This window comes from Pocillopora verrucosa, chromosome 3, assembly GCF_036669915.1.
Source record: "Pocillopora verrucosa isolate sample1 chromosome 3, ASM3666991v2, whole genome shotgun sequence".
In the NCBI taxonomy this organism is placed as follows: Eukaryota; Metazoa; Cnidaria; class Anthozoa; order Scleractinia; family Pocilloporidae; genus Pocillopora; species Pocillopora verrucosa.
In genome coordinates this window covers 6932681-6949799 of record NC_089314.1, presented here as the reverse complement: position 1 = coordinate 6949799, position 17119 = coordinate 6932681, and the positions used below count along the sequence as shown (strand labels likewise).

The 17119-nt window shown below is 36.7% G+C and overlaps 1 protein-coding gene across 1 annotated transcript; it reads left to right on the top strand.

Annotated features, from left to right (window-relative positions):
- The first annotated feature begins 357 nt into the window (after positions 1-357).
- Positions 358-15742, top strand: LOC131782741 (PAX-interacting protein 1-like). The gene is made up of 24 exons (XM_066164435.1): positions 358-482; positions 1524-1658; positions 2490-2533; positions 3075-3138; positions 3404-3517; positions 4270-4858; positions 5479-5564; positions 5846-5941; positions 6224-6361; positions 7120-7241; positions 7727-7809; positions 8356-8454; positions 8860-8897; positions 9292-9330; positions 9912-9946; positions 10326-10419; positions 10546-10614; positions 11160-11259; positions 11836-11936; positions 12340-12420; positions 13419-13481; positions 13723-13798; positions 15009-15069; positions 15330-15742. The coding sequence occupies exons 1-24, from the start codon at positions 396-398 to the stop codon at positions 15355-15357; spliced, it is 2442 nt and encodes an 813-aa protein (XP_066020532.1). The 5' UTR covers positions 358-395; the 3' UTR covers positions 15358-15742.
- Positions 15743-17119: the final 1377 nt, after the last annotated feature.

The window sequence follows — 17119 nt, the reverse complement described above, 5'->3', positions numbered from 1 at the left end:
CATTATTTCCTCACAAATACAGGGTGCGATGCTCTCAAGAAAAGTGACTAAGATCAAAACTCAAGTTTTTGGAAGAGGGTCATGATCAACCGAAGAATGTGCTGTACAAAGATGGACCTGGTTAACTAGCGTTTCCTGAAAAAGGACTCAAGCAATAGTTAAAAGGTAAAACTAATTTAAGAGAGTGGCGATGTCTAAATAATCTTTGGAAATAATCTTTACAAGGCAGTTTCCTTTCCTCTCATTATTTCTCTCGATTTACACCCCACCTCATACTTCGTAAACCTTGGGTGTTCTGATGTAGAGTGCAAATCAGGTGACTGGGCACTACCCTCTTTCCCGCCAGTCGTCAGTTGCCAAATCAGTTTCAATATGGCGGACAAGCAAGTTTGAACATGGCCACAGAATCGACCTCAAAAACGGAGAAGCAAGATATTTTCAAGGACGTCAGATTCTTCCTAGCTGAGGAAAGCAATGAAGAGGTGTGTTCTGATTTACTAAGTGCGATGAGAGGTGTAATCGTAGGTACTCAAACTAGGCTTCACTGATTTCGAAGGTAAACAACGCCAAACAACGTGTACACAATACGCCTTCTGTCCAGGTGTTTTTATATATTCGTCGTAATTTTGCAGAAGAAAACATTGGAGCACAACATAAAACACTATTATATATCTTTACTGTATTTCAGGATAAAAATATTACGATCGTAAAAGCTGAACTGCTCGGTTGTTAAGATCAAACGAGGGTACAGTATTATTTTAGCACTCTGGGTTGTTAGGCGAGGGACTCGGAGATATGTCGGTGACTTCATTGACTAATTCTTTACCTTAACAAATCGACTATGTAATGAAGAAAATATTAATCGCAAACAACGCTGAAACTGCCATGACTCTCTTGCAGAATTACACGATCGTATGTTTTTGCTACCTCTACATCTACATGTAGATCAGTAAAAACATACATGTGGAAAATTCTTTGAGGTTGAATGATTACGTCTCACTTCGCAGCAAAGCCAGGAGACCTAAATAATCATCTGATTGAAACATACCAGTTTTTCCTTATTCCCTTTGGAAATGTCAGCATTGTTTAGTCAAACAAAAATTTCATTACTTGTGTGAATCAACATTTACCTTATTCACACATTAAGCCAGTGGACAGACTACTATCATTCAAAATTTTGACTCTGAGCCACAATTAGAATGGTTTTCCAGCCAAGAGTGGTCTTGAAACTGAGTGTAGTCAGTGAGTAGGCTTTTGACAACCTGAATGGAATTTTATCCCTGGTATTTAGTTATGCATCAGTGTAATTCTTGGTGGATGCTGATGTTAGGGTGTAGAGGGTTAAGGTAAACATCCTAACTATGAATTTCTTCCCAGTACTCCTCCTTTGACCTGCTTGGAATCCCCCCTTACCTCTTCATTGACCACTAAGACTGAAATTAAAAAAAGAGGAATTGATTTCTGTTCAATTTAATCTGTGATCTAACAAAGATGTACCCGGTATTTTACTTGTTATAATGAAGGTGAAACAAGTCTTGAAGTCAGGCGGAGCAGCTCGTGAGTTTTACATCAGTGATCTTGTGACTCATGTCATCTCCACGGATACCAATTTTCCTCAGTATAGTGAAGCCAAGGATTGTAACTTGACAATTGTTCAGGTACACATGCACATACATCCTTGTTTGCTTTTTTTTCTTCTGGTTTTTAAAATATTGTTGAAGGTTTTTGCCATAGTTAGGAGATGTCCCATAGCAGAAGTATAGATGAAAAGGAAAAATCTCTCTCCTAAGATCCAACAAAATCAGGATTTTTCCTCCTCTCAGTGTTACTACCTAAAATATTCCAAGAAAGCAGTAGTAATTCATGTCCATTTTCACCATCTATCATATGCTCTGATATAGATTGTCCTTCCTTGGAAAAGTTAATTTGATAGATTTGGGGCTCATTTCTCATGGAAATAGTGAATAAGTGCTGATAAAGTTGTAACCTTTAGTTTGCCTCTGTGAACTTCTCCCTGTTGCAAGTTTAGTCCCATTAAATTTTTAACCCTCTGACCCCTACATGTAAGAGTGACTAGCATTTAATTTCTCCATACAATATCACCCCTGAATCACTCATTAAGGCTACGGGAATAAAGGAAATGATCACCAACTTAAGAGGCTCTTGATTGTTAAACAAAATCTCCTTGTCAGTACCATTGGAAATGTTTAGAAAACAGTATGGAGAATATGCCTACTGATCTTAGGGATTAAAGTTTTAAGAGAAGGAGAAGTGGCAATGTGTCAGGTCTAGTCATGCTATAGAATGTCAGTGATGTGGTAATGGCCAGATTTCCATACATGTCTAAAAACATGTAAATTACACTTTGTACATTTGTATGATCACCAACTAAAGAAGCTCTTGATTGTTAAACAAAATCTAGAGGTAGTAGAGGTAGTATGTTTAAGATGTACTTGTAAACATGATCCAACACAATTCAATTTTTGCAGCCAAATTGGGTCTTTTTGAGTGCAAGGTGTGAGATGCTGCTGCCGTATCCTTTCAAAAAATAAAATTTTTCTTTAGCAGAATTCTACTTCATTGATATATTACATTATAGTTATTTTATATTGTTGATTTTTTCTTTTTGTGATGATCAAATTAAAGTGATGTAAAAGCTTTTCAAACTTCTTGTCAATATTTGCAACCTATGTTGCATTGATATACTTGATATACTTGCATTTTCTACTAACCAGGTAAAATTCAAATGGGTGCTGCACACATTTGAAAGGTACAGCAAAGTTTTGAATAGAGATAATAAAATAAGCTGTTCAAACAGCTATATAAATTGTTGAATCAGTGATGTCAGCCAGTGAAACTGCATACATTTTTCTTCAATTTGTGTGTAAGTTAAAGTGTTACAGAGTAATTCATAAATAAGATCAGAAATTTTGTACAAGACTTACCTTGTTTGTTAAGGGATTTGTGTGATTACATAGCAAAGTGTTTGATGCAAAGGATTTTAATTTTGAAGTTTATTGTTTAAGTACATATTCTGTGGATGATTTTTGTGACTTTCCTTAACACGAGAAAAGATGTGGAGCCTTCCAACCAGAATCAGAACAACTTTTCAGGGGGATTGTTGTTTGCCCTTCTCAGGTAAGAGTCATAAATGATTTAAGTACACGTACTCAAGTTAGTCTGGTTGTAATGTACATGAAGGACAACCAGTAATTGCTTAGGCGAACACTTGTAACTTAACTGTCATTTTGTATCTACGAATTTGTTCTCACTACTGCAATGCTGTCATTCACTTTAAATCTGTGTAACTAAAATCAAAATTTTTCCCAGCATTTTCTGCTGTGACATAAATGGTGGAAGATTAAGATGTTGACAAGCAATTATGTCCCCATTTCTCCAACAGATTCCAGTAAATGACAGAGATGCATTGTGGGCCATGGTAACATACTATGGAGGCCAATGCCAGCTGAATCTCAACTCTAACTGCACTCATCTGGTGATTCCTCTTCCATCAGGTGTAAGTTTTAACATTGTACTCTATCAGTGTGGTAACATATGAACTTTTAGATTCAAGGTCCTGTCTTGGGTTTTCATGGCTAAGCTCAGAGAAAAACCTTTTTTAGTGCATTAGGTGTATTACATGAGTAATACTAAGATTTATCGCAACAACTTTTTTGAGATACATGTAGTTAACTCCATGAATGAGTCACAGCAGAAAAAGTTTTAACAAAACAAATTCCATTAATTACTATTTACTGTATGAGGTTAAGTTAGTGTATATAAAAATCATCACTTCTTCCATGAATCCCAAACTTTCTCATTTTCTGTCTGAATACAAGTTGTTGCAGTAGCTACACTGTATCTTAAGGTCAGGGGATAGTCAAATAATATGCAATTTTGAGACCAGACATGTTGGAGTGCAGACAATGATGATCTGCAGTGTGGGAAATCCTAGCTCGTGTAGGAAAAGGATGATGGTATGGATGGGTCATGGGATACAGTGAACTTTGATTTAGATTGTAATGAAAATTTAGCAAGACTCCATTTTACAATTGTATGCTTACATGTAGTTGCCAAGCGTTTAAACAAGGTGACTTCCCTCTGCAGTTCAACACAGTAACAGAGTAAGCCACAAGGTTTTTTATCGTAACAAGGTCTTCTTTAGCTTCACTCCTTGGCAGCTAAGCATATGATTATGAAGTTGTTTATTGCTTTAAATCTGCTTTTGAATCAACATGGTTTTTTTCCATTCATTTTTTGTCTTATCAGCCAAAATACGAATGTTCTTTGAAGCATCCTGAGCACATTAAGATTGTCACTCCCAGCTGGATTGTGGACAGCATAAAGGCAAAGAAGAGGCTTGATGAAGTGAATTACAAACCTTTAAAAGCAGAGACCAAACCAGAAACTGAAGCAACAAGCTCCCTTCTTACACCAGATGATAACGACAGAACAACTGCAACACCTTTACCAATTACTGTTCCTCTGGTTGAACCAACAACTCCTTCTACACCAGTAATGGATGGTCCAAAGGTGGCCATTTCCTTGCCGTCAGCTCTAATGAGTCCTGAGTCTCCTGTTGTCATGACTTCCTCTGAAGCCATAAACACCAAGACAACAACTTTACAAAGTCAGTCAAGTTTAGCAGTTTCTGCAGCAGAAGTGGAGAAAACTACAGACAAAAACATCGCTACTACACCACAAGAAAAGGAAGATATAGAACCAAAACCTGTTTCTGATGTATTGAGTAGTGGCATTAAAATTGTTGAAAATAACAACGAGGAAATTGTGGAGGATGAAAAAGAAAATAAAGAACAAAGCAATTTACTGAGTGAAGGAAAGTCAATAGAGAATGAAGGTACATGTAAGATGTTAACCCTTTTACTCCCTTGAGTGACCAAGACAGAATTTCTCCTTACAATATCAAGACATATCAAGGAGACAAGTGAAGAGAATAAATAGAAATATCTATTACAGGATTATTAGTTGATCCAATTGATAATTCTCCAAAATAGCATCATGCTAAGTGAATGGCAGACTGTAAGGAGAATTACAGACATCTTGGGAGTGAAAGATTAATTACAATATGAACTTGAAAAGTTGTGGGCAGAGGAGCTAAAATATTTTTCTCTGAGTATGTGTGATGCATGAACATTTACAACTGCTGGGATATTGCTACATGACTTGTATGATTTTCCAATTGGGGTTATGATTACAAATTACAATTACAGGTACATCTACATCAAAAAATTCTGAAGTGCAAATTAAAGTTACTTTAGCATTCTACATGAATGTACTTAACATGTGTACAATTTTATCTCAGGGAAATAATTTATTAATTCACCTTTATGTACAATTTTCTTGTGTGTTGATCTCAAGAACTTTAAAAAAAGCTTTTATTTTTTTCTTGGAGGAAGACAGTTAAGTTTCATTTGTCAAAGTACAGGAGGATTGTTATGCTTTTCTGTTTTCCTGTAGAATCCAATTGTTTGGCTGGCTGTATTTTCGTAATAGCAGATTATCCAGACCGCATGGAACATGCTATTCTTAATACATGGATTGAGGTAAAATGATTCCTCCATGTTTGTTATTTTCAGAGAATAAAATTTAATGTTAACACAAGACTTTCAATCCAAGGTTCAGTCTTGTTCATAAACAGAATGTTAATACATGTAGCTCTGAGGTCATGAACCCTTCATGTTTCACTGTATACCCTAAAGCAATGAGAAGCTAAATTTTTGATCAAAGATAGCACTAGACCTTGGCAAAGATACATGTACATTGATGTACACAATTATGAGAAATGGATTTCTAAGGTAGTGTTATAATTTCTTGATTTGTATAGGTGATACAACAACATGGGGGCAAAGTTAGCCATTTCTATTCAAAACAATCAACACATTTGCTTTGTCTCAATCAGCATGGAGATCTTTATCAAAAGGTAAGACTTTGTACTTGACTAGAATTGATTTTTTGCTGATGTGTGAAGGTGAACATTTTCTCCAAGTTTCATGATGATGATGATACATGCAACTTATAACTTATTTGGTTAACTAGAGACACTGACCAAAAATAATTTCTAATCTTTATTGTGTTGCACTTCATTCAGGGAGGTTTGAGTGGCATTAATAATTATTATGACTTTGAAGTAATAGATTAGCCAATATTAAATTTTAGTAAGTGATTACTTTAATAAAATGATGTGTAATGTATTGGTGTTTAGGCAATTTCAGATGGAAAACGGATAATCACAGCACACTGGTTGAATGATGTGCTGACAGAAAAAGTGATGTTTCCACCATCAAATCCACTTCATCTTCCTTTGCCATTCAAAGATAAAGTAAACCAGTGTAGGAGTATGGTAAGTAATTATTTTTAGTGTGGGGAATGAAGGGGGGGGGGGGGGGTGTGTGGGATGGCAGGGAGATATAGGGCTAGAAGGCCAGTGGGATACATGGTTATATGTATGAAGATGTTGATATAGGTGGTTACTGGTCCGTTGTGAAATTTTTACCACAATTAGCTGTAATGTTGCAATCTGATTGACCAATTTGCCATTTTTGATAAGAGTGCAGACAATGCTGATCATGTTTAAGTGTCAGGCAATGGTCATGCACTGGGAGAATCATTTTAATTTATCTGTTGTGGACTCACTTGGCTGCTCCTTATGAGTCCAAAACATTTTGAGTACTCTGATGACAAATATCATTGTTGCTACAGACCACCCTAAACAAATGTAAAGATCAATACACGTGTAATGAACAGTTTCTGTATAATTATGGTTATACTGTGTATGTATGGTATATTCTGAAATTCACATGTTTCTTTTGTTTGTTTGTTTTTTTTTTCGGGAGGGGGGGGAGGGATAGATTTAGAATTTTTCAAGCCAACAACAACAGTTTACAACAACTTGGTCTTTCAATGCATGAGCACTTAAGTTTAAGTTTGTTTACATGATCATGTGTATTGTGCATTAAAAAAGAATTATTGCACAATTTTTAGGAATATTTACATCCAGCCCAATTTACCTTTAAGTTAGCACATACCTACATGTATGAGAAACATGAATATTAATTTGTATATATTGCAGCACTGACCTGAATGTTTTATCATTGGCAGGTCATCACAGTTACTGGATATACAGGCACTGAGAGAACGCTATTGAAGAACATGATATATGTTATTGGTGCAAAATACACCGGCTACTTAACTCGTGTTAACACACATATCATCTGTAAGAGGTATGCTGTGATTTACACTGTCAGCTATATGTATTTTTGCGTCACAGTTATTCAACTGTGATCTTTTTACTCTGTAATTGGATTTGATCAAAAAAATTTGATTGCAGTGGAAAATTGAATTTGATCATTACAAGTTGGGAAGATGAGCCCTTATGAGGAAATGAAACTCAGATTTTTTGGATTCTGCATTCTGACACTCTACCACTGAGCCACAGACTCTGTGGTGAGCTAGACTATCAGTGCATTTAGTTTCATTTGTGTGTGTGCCCAAATATTATTCTTTTAATTGCATAGATATAACTACATATAGTAGATTGTTCAGGGATGTACCTTTTTAGTGTTTAGAGCTTTGTGGAATAGTTGGCAGGGTCTAATTACTTTGAGATGTATTCTTATAAAAATCTCACAGCTAATGTATTGCAATGTAGTGCAGCATAAATTGTTAGTACAGGTGAGGAATATACAGATCTTGTTACTTTTGACAGCCCAACAGGAGAAAAATACACCAAGGCAAAAGAGTGGGGCGTGCAATGTGTGAATGCAAAGTGGCTTGGTGACATTGTTACAAGTATGTACAGATATTACACTACCAGTTTACAAAAAGAACAAATCAGCTCACGCATCATATATTTTATAAACAAATAATTGATTTATGATCAATCTGTAATCATAATGAACTTTTCAGGAATTCTAAGTTGCTAAGGACATGTGTGATTTTTTACTTGTTGGAAACTTTTGAACATGTAGGTTCAAGAGAGTCTTGACCAACATGTCAATGTACCTTAGATTATAGTTGTCATTCTTGTTGTTGCTTTTTTTTTCCATTAAATTGTTTCATTGTTTTGGTAGTCTGTCAACTTTTCACCCCAACAATCATGAAGCAAGGATGTATACACATAAGTGATGATCGATGATTGTATTCTGCCACTTCTTGGTGTAGAGTTTTGGGGGGGGGTGGGGGGCGGAACTAGGGGAAGAGTTAAGGGGGAAGGGGCTTGGGGATGATCTACCAGGAATGAATTCAATGCAAATGTGATTGATTATTTTAGTTCAGTATGGTGAGTCTGGAGATAAGTTTACCTGATTTGACAAGTTGTTTGAAATTATTTCTTAGCTGGTTTTCCATCTCCATGTAACCTTGTGAGGTACTCAACCCTGGGTGAGCCAGATGAACTAGAGATAACTAAAGATCTACTGGTCAGAGAGCTTATAAGTAAGTTACAAAGACCAGCAAACTATTGGCTTATCTGCTGGCAGAATCCTTTTTTCCAATGGGAGGTCATATACATGCATGAAGAATTGTTCGTGACACTTTGGTTCAACTTTGTCTTTTACTTCGGCTTTACTGCCCGGTTTATACACCATTAATTCAAAGAAGCCTTTGGACATTTGATGAGTTGAGGGTTTGTAACACAAATTTTGCAATATGAAATTGGCCTGCTTCGTTGAATACTTTTTTCTTTTTAATTAAAGATTGTAGCGATGAAATATCACACATCATGTCAACACCAAATATGGTGGGCTCCAGTTAAGAGTATTTTTTCCAGTACATGCACGTGCATGAGTCTTATTCACATGCAATTGAAACCTAAATCTTCGAATTTTTTTAATTTCCTAGTTCCCTGGCAGTCATGTGAAGGTTCAAGTTCACTCGAGGTGAGCATTACACTGTACATGTACTTGTTCTCCTTCCATCTTTGATATTTTTTAATACAATGTTCATGCACCGCGCTACATATATAATAATGGTGATTGTTCTCTGGAGTGGTCTTGTTTGGACTTTCTAAATGAATTGTGCCCTTACCAACCCATACTTATCACTTTAGGATTAATATGTGTTGTAATTTATGACTCTAGAGATACATACACCATCATGTAGTGAAAACTGCTACCCTTCCCTTATAATGCGTGAATATCACGCCTGTTTATGGACGTGTAAATGTTGTATTCGAGCACGCAGGTGAACTTCTCTTGAGTCTTAGCACACGAACTAAGGCCCTCAAAATGTTCTGCGGCAAATTTAAATTAATTTTCTTTTGGTTCTTTCCAGATGACTGTTGGTGGTGGAAAACGGAAATTTGGAGAACAGGTGAAATGGGAACATCTATTATGTGTAAAAGCTGTACATGGATAACTGTTTTGTTGTTATCCAAGCATTGCCGCTATACTGTGTTATGGAATATTTGAATTCATGAATCACGAAAAATAATGAATTTTAAGCTCAGAAGTGGAAAATGTGGAAGATGTGTTTCTTCATGTCTCGGGCGTGGGACAAAGAAAAAAAAATGATTCGCTCACGAGGAATCGAGCCTACAGATCTACGGTGTACATTGTAGCTTAACATACAATTCTCTGTGGCTCAGAGTAGAGCATTGCGGCACCAAAGGGAAGAGTCTGGGATGTGATTCCTCGTGGAGACTCAAAGATTTTCTGTGTTTCCTGCTCCTAACAAGACGAATAACATGTTTCTTTACATTTGAATGCATCTTGAATTACCGTATAAATTTTGGATGCCGTATAAAAGTAATAACATGTGCAGCCTTGGTAGACATTGGGTAAAGTTAATGTACAGGTTAGTGTAGTTTCTAAAGGTAAGCTAACGTGGCTCTCTTTTACCGTCGACGTCTTGGGAACTGTCCCTTTTTGTCTCTTTTTTCTCTTTGCTGCTAGAGCACTCCTGAAAATGGTCAGCTGAGGAAAGTAAGGTATGTAATTTTCACTTCCTTCAATATAAACTGATTAACAATGAAATTATTACTGAAATAATAAATAATTACTGTGATATTTGAATGAAGTTTCGCGACGATTTGAGTGAAGTATTGAAAGAGACAAAACGAACTTGCGAGATTATGTTAACACGATGTTGTTTTAGTTAACGAAGTGTGAACTTGGTGAAGTAGTCATTGGCTGACTTGGATTCACTTCAACAGCTTCATCGCTAAAGTCACCGTTGTGACGTCGTTACAATTTCTCGGTTTAAGCATTTAATCGTTTTGTTTTATCCTTCGGACTTTTCTATCAGTGTTCACCTCCTTTCTAGTACTACTTGTAATAAGGTTGTTTTTTTTTTTCATAATTCAACAGACGAACATCAAGTCCTGCCAGTGCTGAAAAACCGGAAGGGCCCAGAGTTCTTTTTACTGGCATTATACCATCAGATGTATCAAGATTAACTGAGGTTTGAAAATTAGTCACAGTAGCTTGATTTTCGTGGTTATATTTGCCCGTTTTTGCGTTTTTTACTTAATTTCTTTGAAAATTACGCGTGACTTTTAATCTATCTTTCATGATTATTGGTTTTCAGATAATCACTAGTCTTGGAGGAGTTGTGGTCACCTCAGTGAAGGAATGCACTCACCTTATAACAAGAAAGGTTAGAAATTTTCCACATTTACTTTAGACTATGAACATTCCTTTCTTTTTGGCGAAGTCCTTTGCGAGAGTCTTAAAAAAATCAGCGAAAAAAATTGACGTCGATGCGCCACGGGAGCGCCTCACTCCCAGAGTTCCCGTGGCACATCGACGTTAATTTTTATTTTGGTAATTTTTTTAGGACTCGTGAGCCGGACTTCACCGAATAGAAGGGACTGCCTGTAGTCTACATTAACTCGATCACAATGGAAAATACTTTGTTTGAATTATTATTGAGGCGCTCATACAGTGGGTAACAAGTGTAGCTTTGTCGTTATAATGAAGTGGCAATGACAACTCGACGGATGATATTGATCTACATAATTAACGGTGATATAATGATGACGATGAAGCCTACTCTTTTGATTAAAGAGTTGTCATTGCCAGTTCATTACATTTACCAAAGGAATGCTTCTTAGTTAACAGATCCTTGAACGTTAAAAGTAGTTTTTCAGGTTGAAGGGTCTGGTTAAGGGTCTGTATGGATACTTCTTTTATTTTTGTTAGATTATTCGAACAGTAAAATTCCTGTGCGCAATCTCTATCGCGAAGTACGTTGTGACTCCGGATTGGATTGAGAAGAGTCAGCAGTCCACGACATTTCTTGGTAAATGAACATCTTTATGAGTGTCAGAAGTCTTCTAATTACGCTTTATCGCCATTACGTTATAGTGCATAGAATATATGCAACATGTCAAGCGCTCTTTGAGTTATACCCCTCAATCACCCGTTATCCACCGATTTAACCTTTTACTGAATATATGAGTTACTTGCCCACAGATCATACTCGGACTGCTACATGTAGCGAGAAATTTGCTGTTTCTTCGATATTAAGCTAAAGCTTTCAATGAGAGGAGATTGGGACGAGGCAGGGTTTTCGTGTCCCAGAATATTCAAGTCCCCACCCATGCCCTACTTCGTCCAAACGTCAATTACGAGTTTTCTTTCCCCTTACGCTTGTAGGACCATTACAGAAAAATCAGACTACTGATGTTCTGGCTCAGAGAATAATTCACTAGCAAAAACAGGATTACTGATCGCAAGAGAAATTGAGAACAATGCCTTAGCAAAGATTTTCGGGAGTAAAAATGGTGCGTTATGGGCAGTTCGAAAATACATAAAGACCTTTCAAGTTGTTAAAGTAGTGTGATATTTTTATGTTGCTTTATTTTTCACTTTGTAGACCCAAGTGAATTCACAGTGAAAGACAACTTCTCCGAGGACATGTATGACATGGATTTGAAAACATCACTTCAGAGAGCAAGAACGCGGCCACTTTTAAAGGTTTGCAATTGGCTTTCATGCTTTTCAATAACGCCTCTGAATCCATCATTCCTATGGCGTTTCTAGCTTATTGCTTCAAAGTGCTTTTTGATTGAGTTTTATGAGACTTATTGTACAAATCACAACGACCAATTGGCTCAATTGTTGAAATATCTAGGAGCCAATGAGAACTTAACGTAAATTCACGTAACCAACCAAGAGAACACCTAAGCGCGAATGTCCAAGTCTTCGGCGGTTTTGTTTTCTTTGGAGTATGGCGCGAGTCCTCGAGACCAATCACAGAGCGTAAGAAAAAAAACCAATCCAATTCCAATTTTGACACGATTGAAAATTGGTGAAACCGGAAATATCTCAGGTATAATGTGTAGATAGACAAATTAATATCCTTTTTCAATTTCTACAGGATATCATGGTGTATGTGACGCAAAGTGTCGAGCCAAGCCCATCGTCCATGAAGGAGATTATCCAGAGTGCAGGTGGACAGGTGGGAAAACTCGTCAACTTCCAAGTTCTAATCATTAACTCTGCTTTCTGGTTTCTATTCATCTCTTTATAAATTAGTTCTGAGAATTTGGTATTACCTGTATGTAAAGATAACACTCTGAAGTGGAAATTTCTACATTTTGATTACTTGTTGCATTTTGCCTGATTAATGTATTAAAATTGTAAGGGGTTAACGAATTTGGGTTCTTCATCTGGTCGCGTCGGGAAATATATGTACATTTATTCTCAGTTTTATTTATGTTGTGTACGGAAAAGGTAAAGCTAGTGTTTTTTTTTTGTTTGTTTTACCAGCTATGAGGATTTTTAGTTACTTTTAGTTCTTAAACGGTGGCCCTGGTTTTTCGAAGATCAGAAAACGTTATCCACTGGATAAATCTCTATCAGCGGGCCCGGTTGTTCGAAGGCTGATTAACGCTAACCCAAGATTAAATTGTAATTTGAGTTTCTTCATTCCTTTATTCAGAAGCATTTTTAAGATAATTTCTTGTGTTCTTTGTTGAGCATCAAATAGTCGTATTCTAGACAAAAAGAATTCGACTGAATCTTGTTTTAAAGCTATGAGATCTGAAATCAGATTTCACACTAACCTTGGAATATCTTAACCCAGCTTAACCCGGTGATATACGTTTTGCTGTTACTTATCCGCTGGATAGCGAGTTATCCGTTGAATAGTGTAATCCGCCCTTTATTCAACTGGGCTCAGTTCAACAGTAATAATCAGTCTGCCCGAAATGAAAAATAGGGAAACAATTTGGACGGAATTTTATATTCCGGTTTAGATCACACGCTATGATGGTTTGGTCAAAGTGTTGTGCGACTGCAAGTGAATGGAAACATCATGAAATATTTGGGAATAACAACAATTAGTCATGATAAAAATTTGTACGAAAAGCAGAAAATATATAAAAAAGTTGTTTCGGTTCAACTTAAATCACAGTTTCTACTCTTGTGGATTAAGAGCTCTCTTTTGTCTTATAGGTGTTGACGAGTGTCCCATCTCAACAGCACCTAGCAGAGCTTAAACGCAAGGCTATTGATCAGGTATGTTTTGAAAATTGCCATAAGAAAAAAGAATTTGAATTCAGCCATTACTCAAATCTTTCTGTAGAAGACAGTTCACCTATAAGACATCAATTTGTGGCCTTTGAAATTTTATGTCGCGAATCCTGTTTAATAAATAAGAGGGCGAACATAACTATGCTTTTTGTTTAACAGAGTGTACAAACATTGTATCTTAAAATCGTTCAAATTGATTGACGAATCTTCTTTTATTTGTGCTCAGGGATCACCCGTGTTACTGGTTATTAGTTGCGACAAAGATGGCCTGCTGTGTTCAGAATTTCTCAAGAAAGGATTTGGTAAGAACTCTCTGTGAATTACTTCAGTGAACATGCAGCTACATGTCCAAATGTACGTGAGGCCTGATTCAGACGCTAAAATTTTCACTACCCAAACTTAATTTTAATTTGGAAGTATATTTATTCAAACCGTTTGCCGCTACACATGTAGGTCATCACAATTCATGCCCTAACTTTGACACATTTTACCTTTGTATCCAAACCGGGGCGTAAACTAACTTTTTTCTCTGATAGCCTCTTGGCTCCTAAATTCTTCAAAGTGGTAGCCAATTAAAAAAAAGTCGGTCGCCATTTTCAAAGACAAACAAAACCTTTTTTTACGCTGTCAGGGCTCTAGATAGGCCCTCCAGAATTAAGTTAGGAAAAAGATCTTTAACCTGCTACAGAGTGGACACTAGGATGGAAGATATACAGCCTTCAAGCCCACCTACATCCTAAATCCAAGATGGTGTCTAGTCATTGATTGAAATGCATATGCTACGTTTTGGAAACAAACTTGTGGAAGTTTGCCGCGGATTTATCTTTTGCAAATCTTTTTAGTTCTCTATATCTCTAAGTAAGGTTATGATGAAACATTCTAGTCGCTAATTTGGCGACTAATTTTCAGGATTTGGTTGCCAAAGTGAAAAATTTAGTCGCATTGGCGCCTGTATTAGGCGCAATTTCACGCCCTGATCCAAGCCCTCCCAAGGGCTAAACTCTCGGCCGAGTTGGGTGGGAAAATTGCTAAGCTGCCGAAGCATTCATTCAGCTCATGGGTAGTTTTGCATTTGTTTTGGGTCGAGTTGTGTCTTCTGAGTTTTGTAAGCAGAATTCATAACGATAAAAGTTAAAATAATACAGGTCTTAGAATAAACCTTAAATGTTTAGGAGTAATTAAATCGAAAGTTCGTATTAACCCTCTGACCCCAAGACTGACAGGTTTCTAATTTCTCCTTACAATGTCACCCCTAAATCATACATTAAGGTCACGAGAATAAAAGACTGATCACCAACTAAAGTAGTTCTTGATTGTGACACAAATTCTCCTTGTCAGCACCTTAAGAAATGTAAGAAGAACAGTCTTAAGAATATGCATACTGATGTATGGGTGAAAAGGGTTAAACCAAAGTTCTTGTTAAACTACACGCCACTCCAGCACGAACCGTCGCACCTCCTACGGTGTAAATTTAAAATTTCTCATTTTCCTTTTGGTTTTTTCTTTCGTCAGACATACACAATGCTGAACTAATCTTGTCAGGTGTATTGAAGCAGCAATTGGATCTCGACTTGTATCCTTTTAGTTCAGCGCTCTATAAAATACTTTCTCTTAGGGAGATATTTTATTTATGTTCTTGTTACTGTATTTGTTGATGTTAATTTTTTTTCTCCCCCCAATACTACTTGGTACTTTTAACTTTGATTGGGATAATTTTTCTTTTGTTATTTTAACATCAAAGGTGATAGTTTAACTTAATGAGAATTGTCAACTTGCGTACTGATCATTAATTTGAATCAAAGAGTTAATCACAATGCTTAACATTATTGCCAGATATAAACTTGAAATAACTTTGGAGTGACAGCATGTTACAGATGGAAACGTTTCGCCCCTCACGAATTTAAATTTTAGTTAGATTTAATCAATATTTTTCACCCAGTGTTATCTGGCTTTTTATCACGATATTGATGATATGTTCGAGTAGCTACGAAATGTTATCAGCTTTGAAGATACAAAAATCTTCACCAAATTCCCACTGCCTCCTTTGAAAAATTCCTCGTTATCTGTTTAGAATTTATCCTTTGTGCAGGATTTCAATGACAGACTCATGTAAATAAGACTCTTCCTCGTAGTATTCGAAAGCAAAAGTGTCAGGTTTTTATTTCACTAATATATGGTACCTTACATGATATATATATATGTTATATTAGTATACGAAACGTGATGCACATTAAACACTTTTTAACTTGCTCAAATTATTAGTTGCTTACTGTGTAGTAGTAGTTGATGTTGCTAAATTGCTATGATGTAACTGTGGGTTTACTAAATTAAGTCACGAAAACACGCAAAATGTGCCACAGTGATACAATGAAGAAGATAGTAAAAATACGGAGCAACAAAATGGCCGCACTGAACGATCCAATCTTTGATTTTTTTTTTCCTATGGGTTTCTTTTTTTTTTGCTTGACTTTTAAAGAGGCGAACCCATAAGTGCGATAGATTTTTTCTTTGGTCACAAATGTGCGAACTGGACTGTTCGGCAACAGCACGAAGATTTACTCACGACGAGAAAGGGAACTTATTGCATGGTCTCAAAAGAAGAAGAAAAGAAAAAATCTTATCCGAGAGCGATAAGCCGAGATCGATAATTGGTTTATTCGGTAGGCGACCATGTTTCAGTACTGTGTTGTATTGTATGAATCTCACTAGAACCACTGGTGTTTAATCGTGATGTCTATACCAACCCCCCGCCTCTCCCAACTCATCAATTTGACATAGACGATAAATTTCGATTGGTCAATTGTTTTTCTTTTTCCAGTCGACTGTTGTGTTTACGCCACAAACCGTAGCAATTTGAGGGAAATCTGTCGGTGAGAGGCAGTAAAGGCTTTGCTTTAAAGGAATGCTGGCCGGAGATCGGTCCCACGCGTTCGTTTTGGAAAGTGTGTTTCTTTATCGAAGAATTGTGGAAGTTTGAGAATCGATGTCTGTGGGAACTACATGTATTTAAAAGCCTCACTCCCCAGGATTTTAATGCTCAAGTGCATATTGATATGATCCTACGGGCTCAATCGACACCTTCTATCACCATCCTTTCTAATTGGCTTTTCGTTAATCATGACAGTTTGCATCAGGACTATACTGAACAGGCCAGAATCACAAATTGAAAGTTTACTGTTGATATTGCAACGTACACGTGTGTTTGAATAAAAATTGATTAATTTAATTTTGGCAGTGTTGGAACGCCATACTGGCACATTTGTTGTAGTGAGTGAATACTGCAAAGGTGAGCCAGGTGATTACATAGTTGGACAAACGACTCTACTGATTATTTCTTAAGTGTAGCCTAGTACACCCTAGTGAACGGGGCTAAGTTCTCAACAATCGAACTTGCGAAAAGAAAGTTTGCGATGTGTGGCGAGTTCATGAAACCTGCTGGGAATGACTGGTCCATATCCCAGCGGCTAGGGCAATCGGCTAAGGCATTGTGGCCCCCCACAGGCAATGACAGGCAATGAATGAGTTACCAGTAATAACACACGTCCAAAAAAGTGAAAAGGCTTAGTTGAGTTATTTCTTAGCGATTTATAGTTGGTTTTCCTTAATTTCGAGACCATTACGCG

Excerpts from the sequence above, each read along its gene's own strand:
- LOC131782741 (XM_066164435.1), top strand. The coding sequence starts at position 396 with ATGGCCACAGAATCGACCTCAAAAACGGAGAAGCAAGATATTTTCAAG. Across the intron at positions 5,565-5,845 it reads TTCTTAATACATGGATTGAG|GTGATACAACAACATGGGGG; the intron begins GTAAAATGATTC and ends TGATTTGTATAG. Across the intron at positions 12,421-13,418 it reads TCCAGAGTGCAGGTGGACAG|GTGTTGACGAGTGTCCCATC; the intron begins GTGGGAAAACTC and ends TTTGTCTTATAG.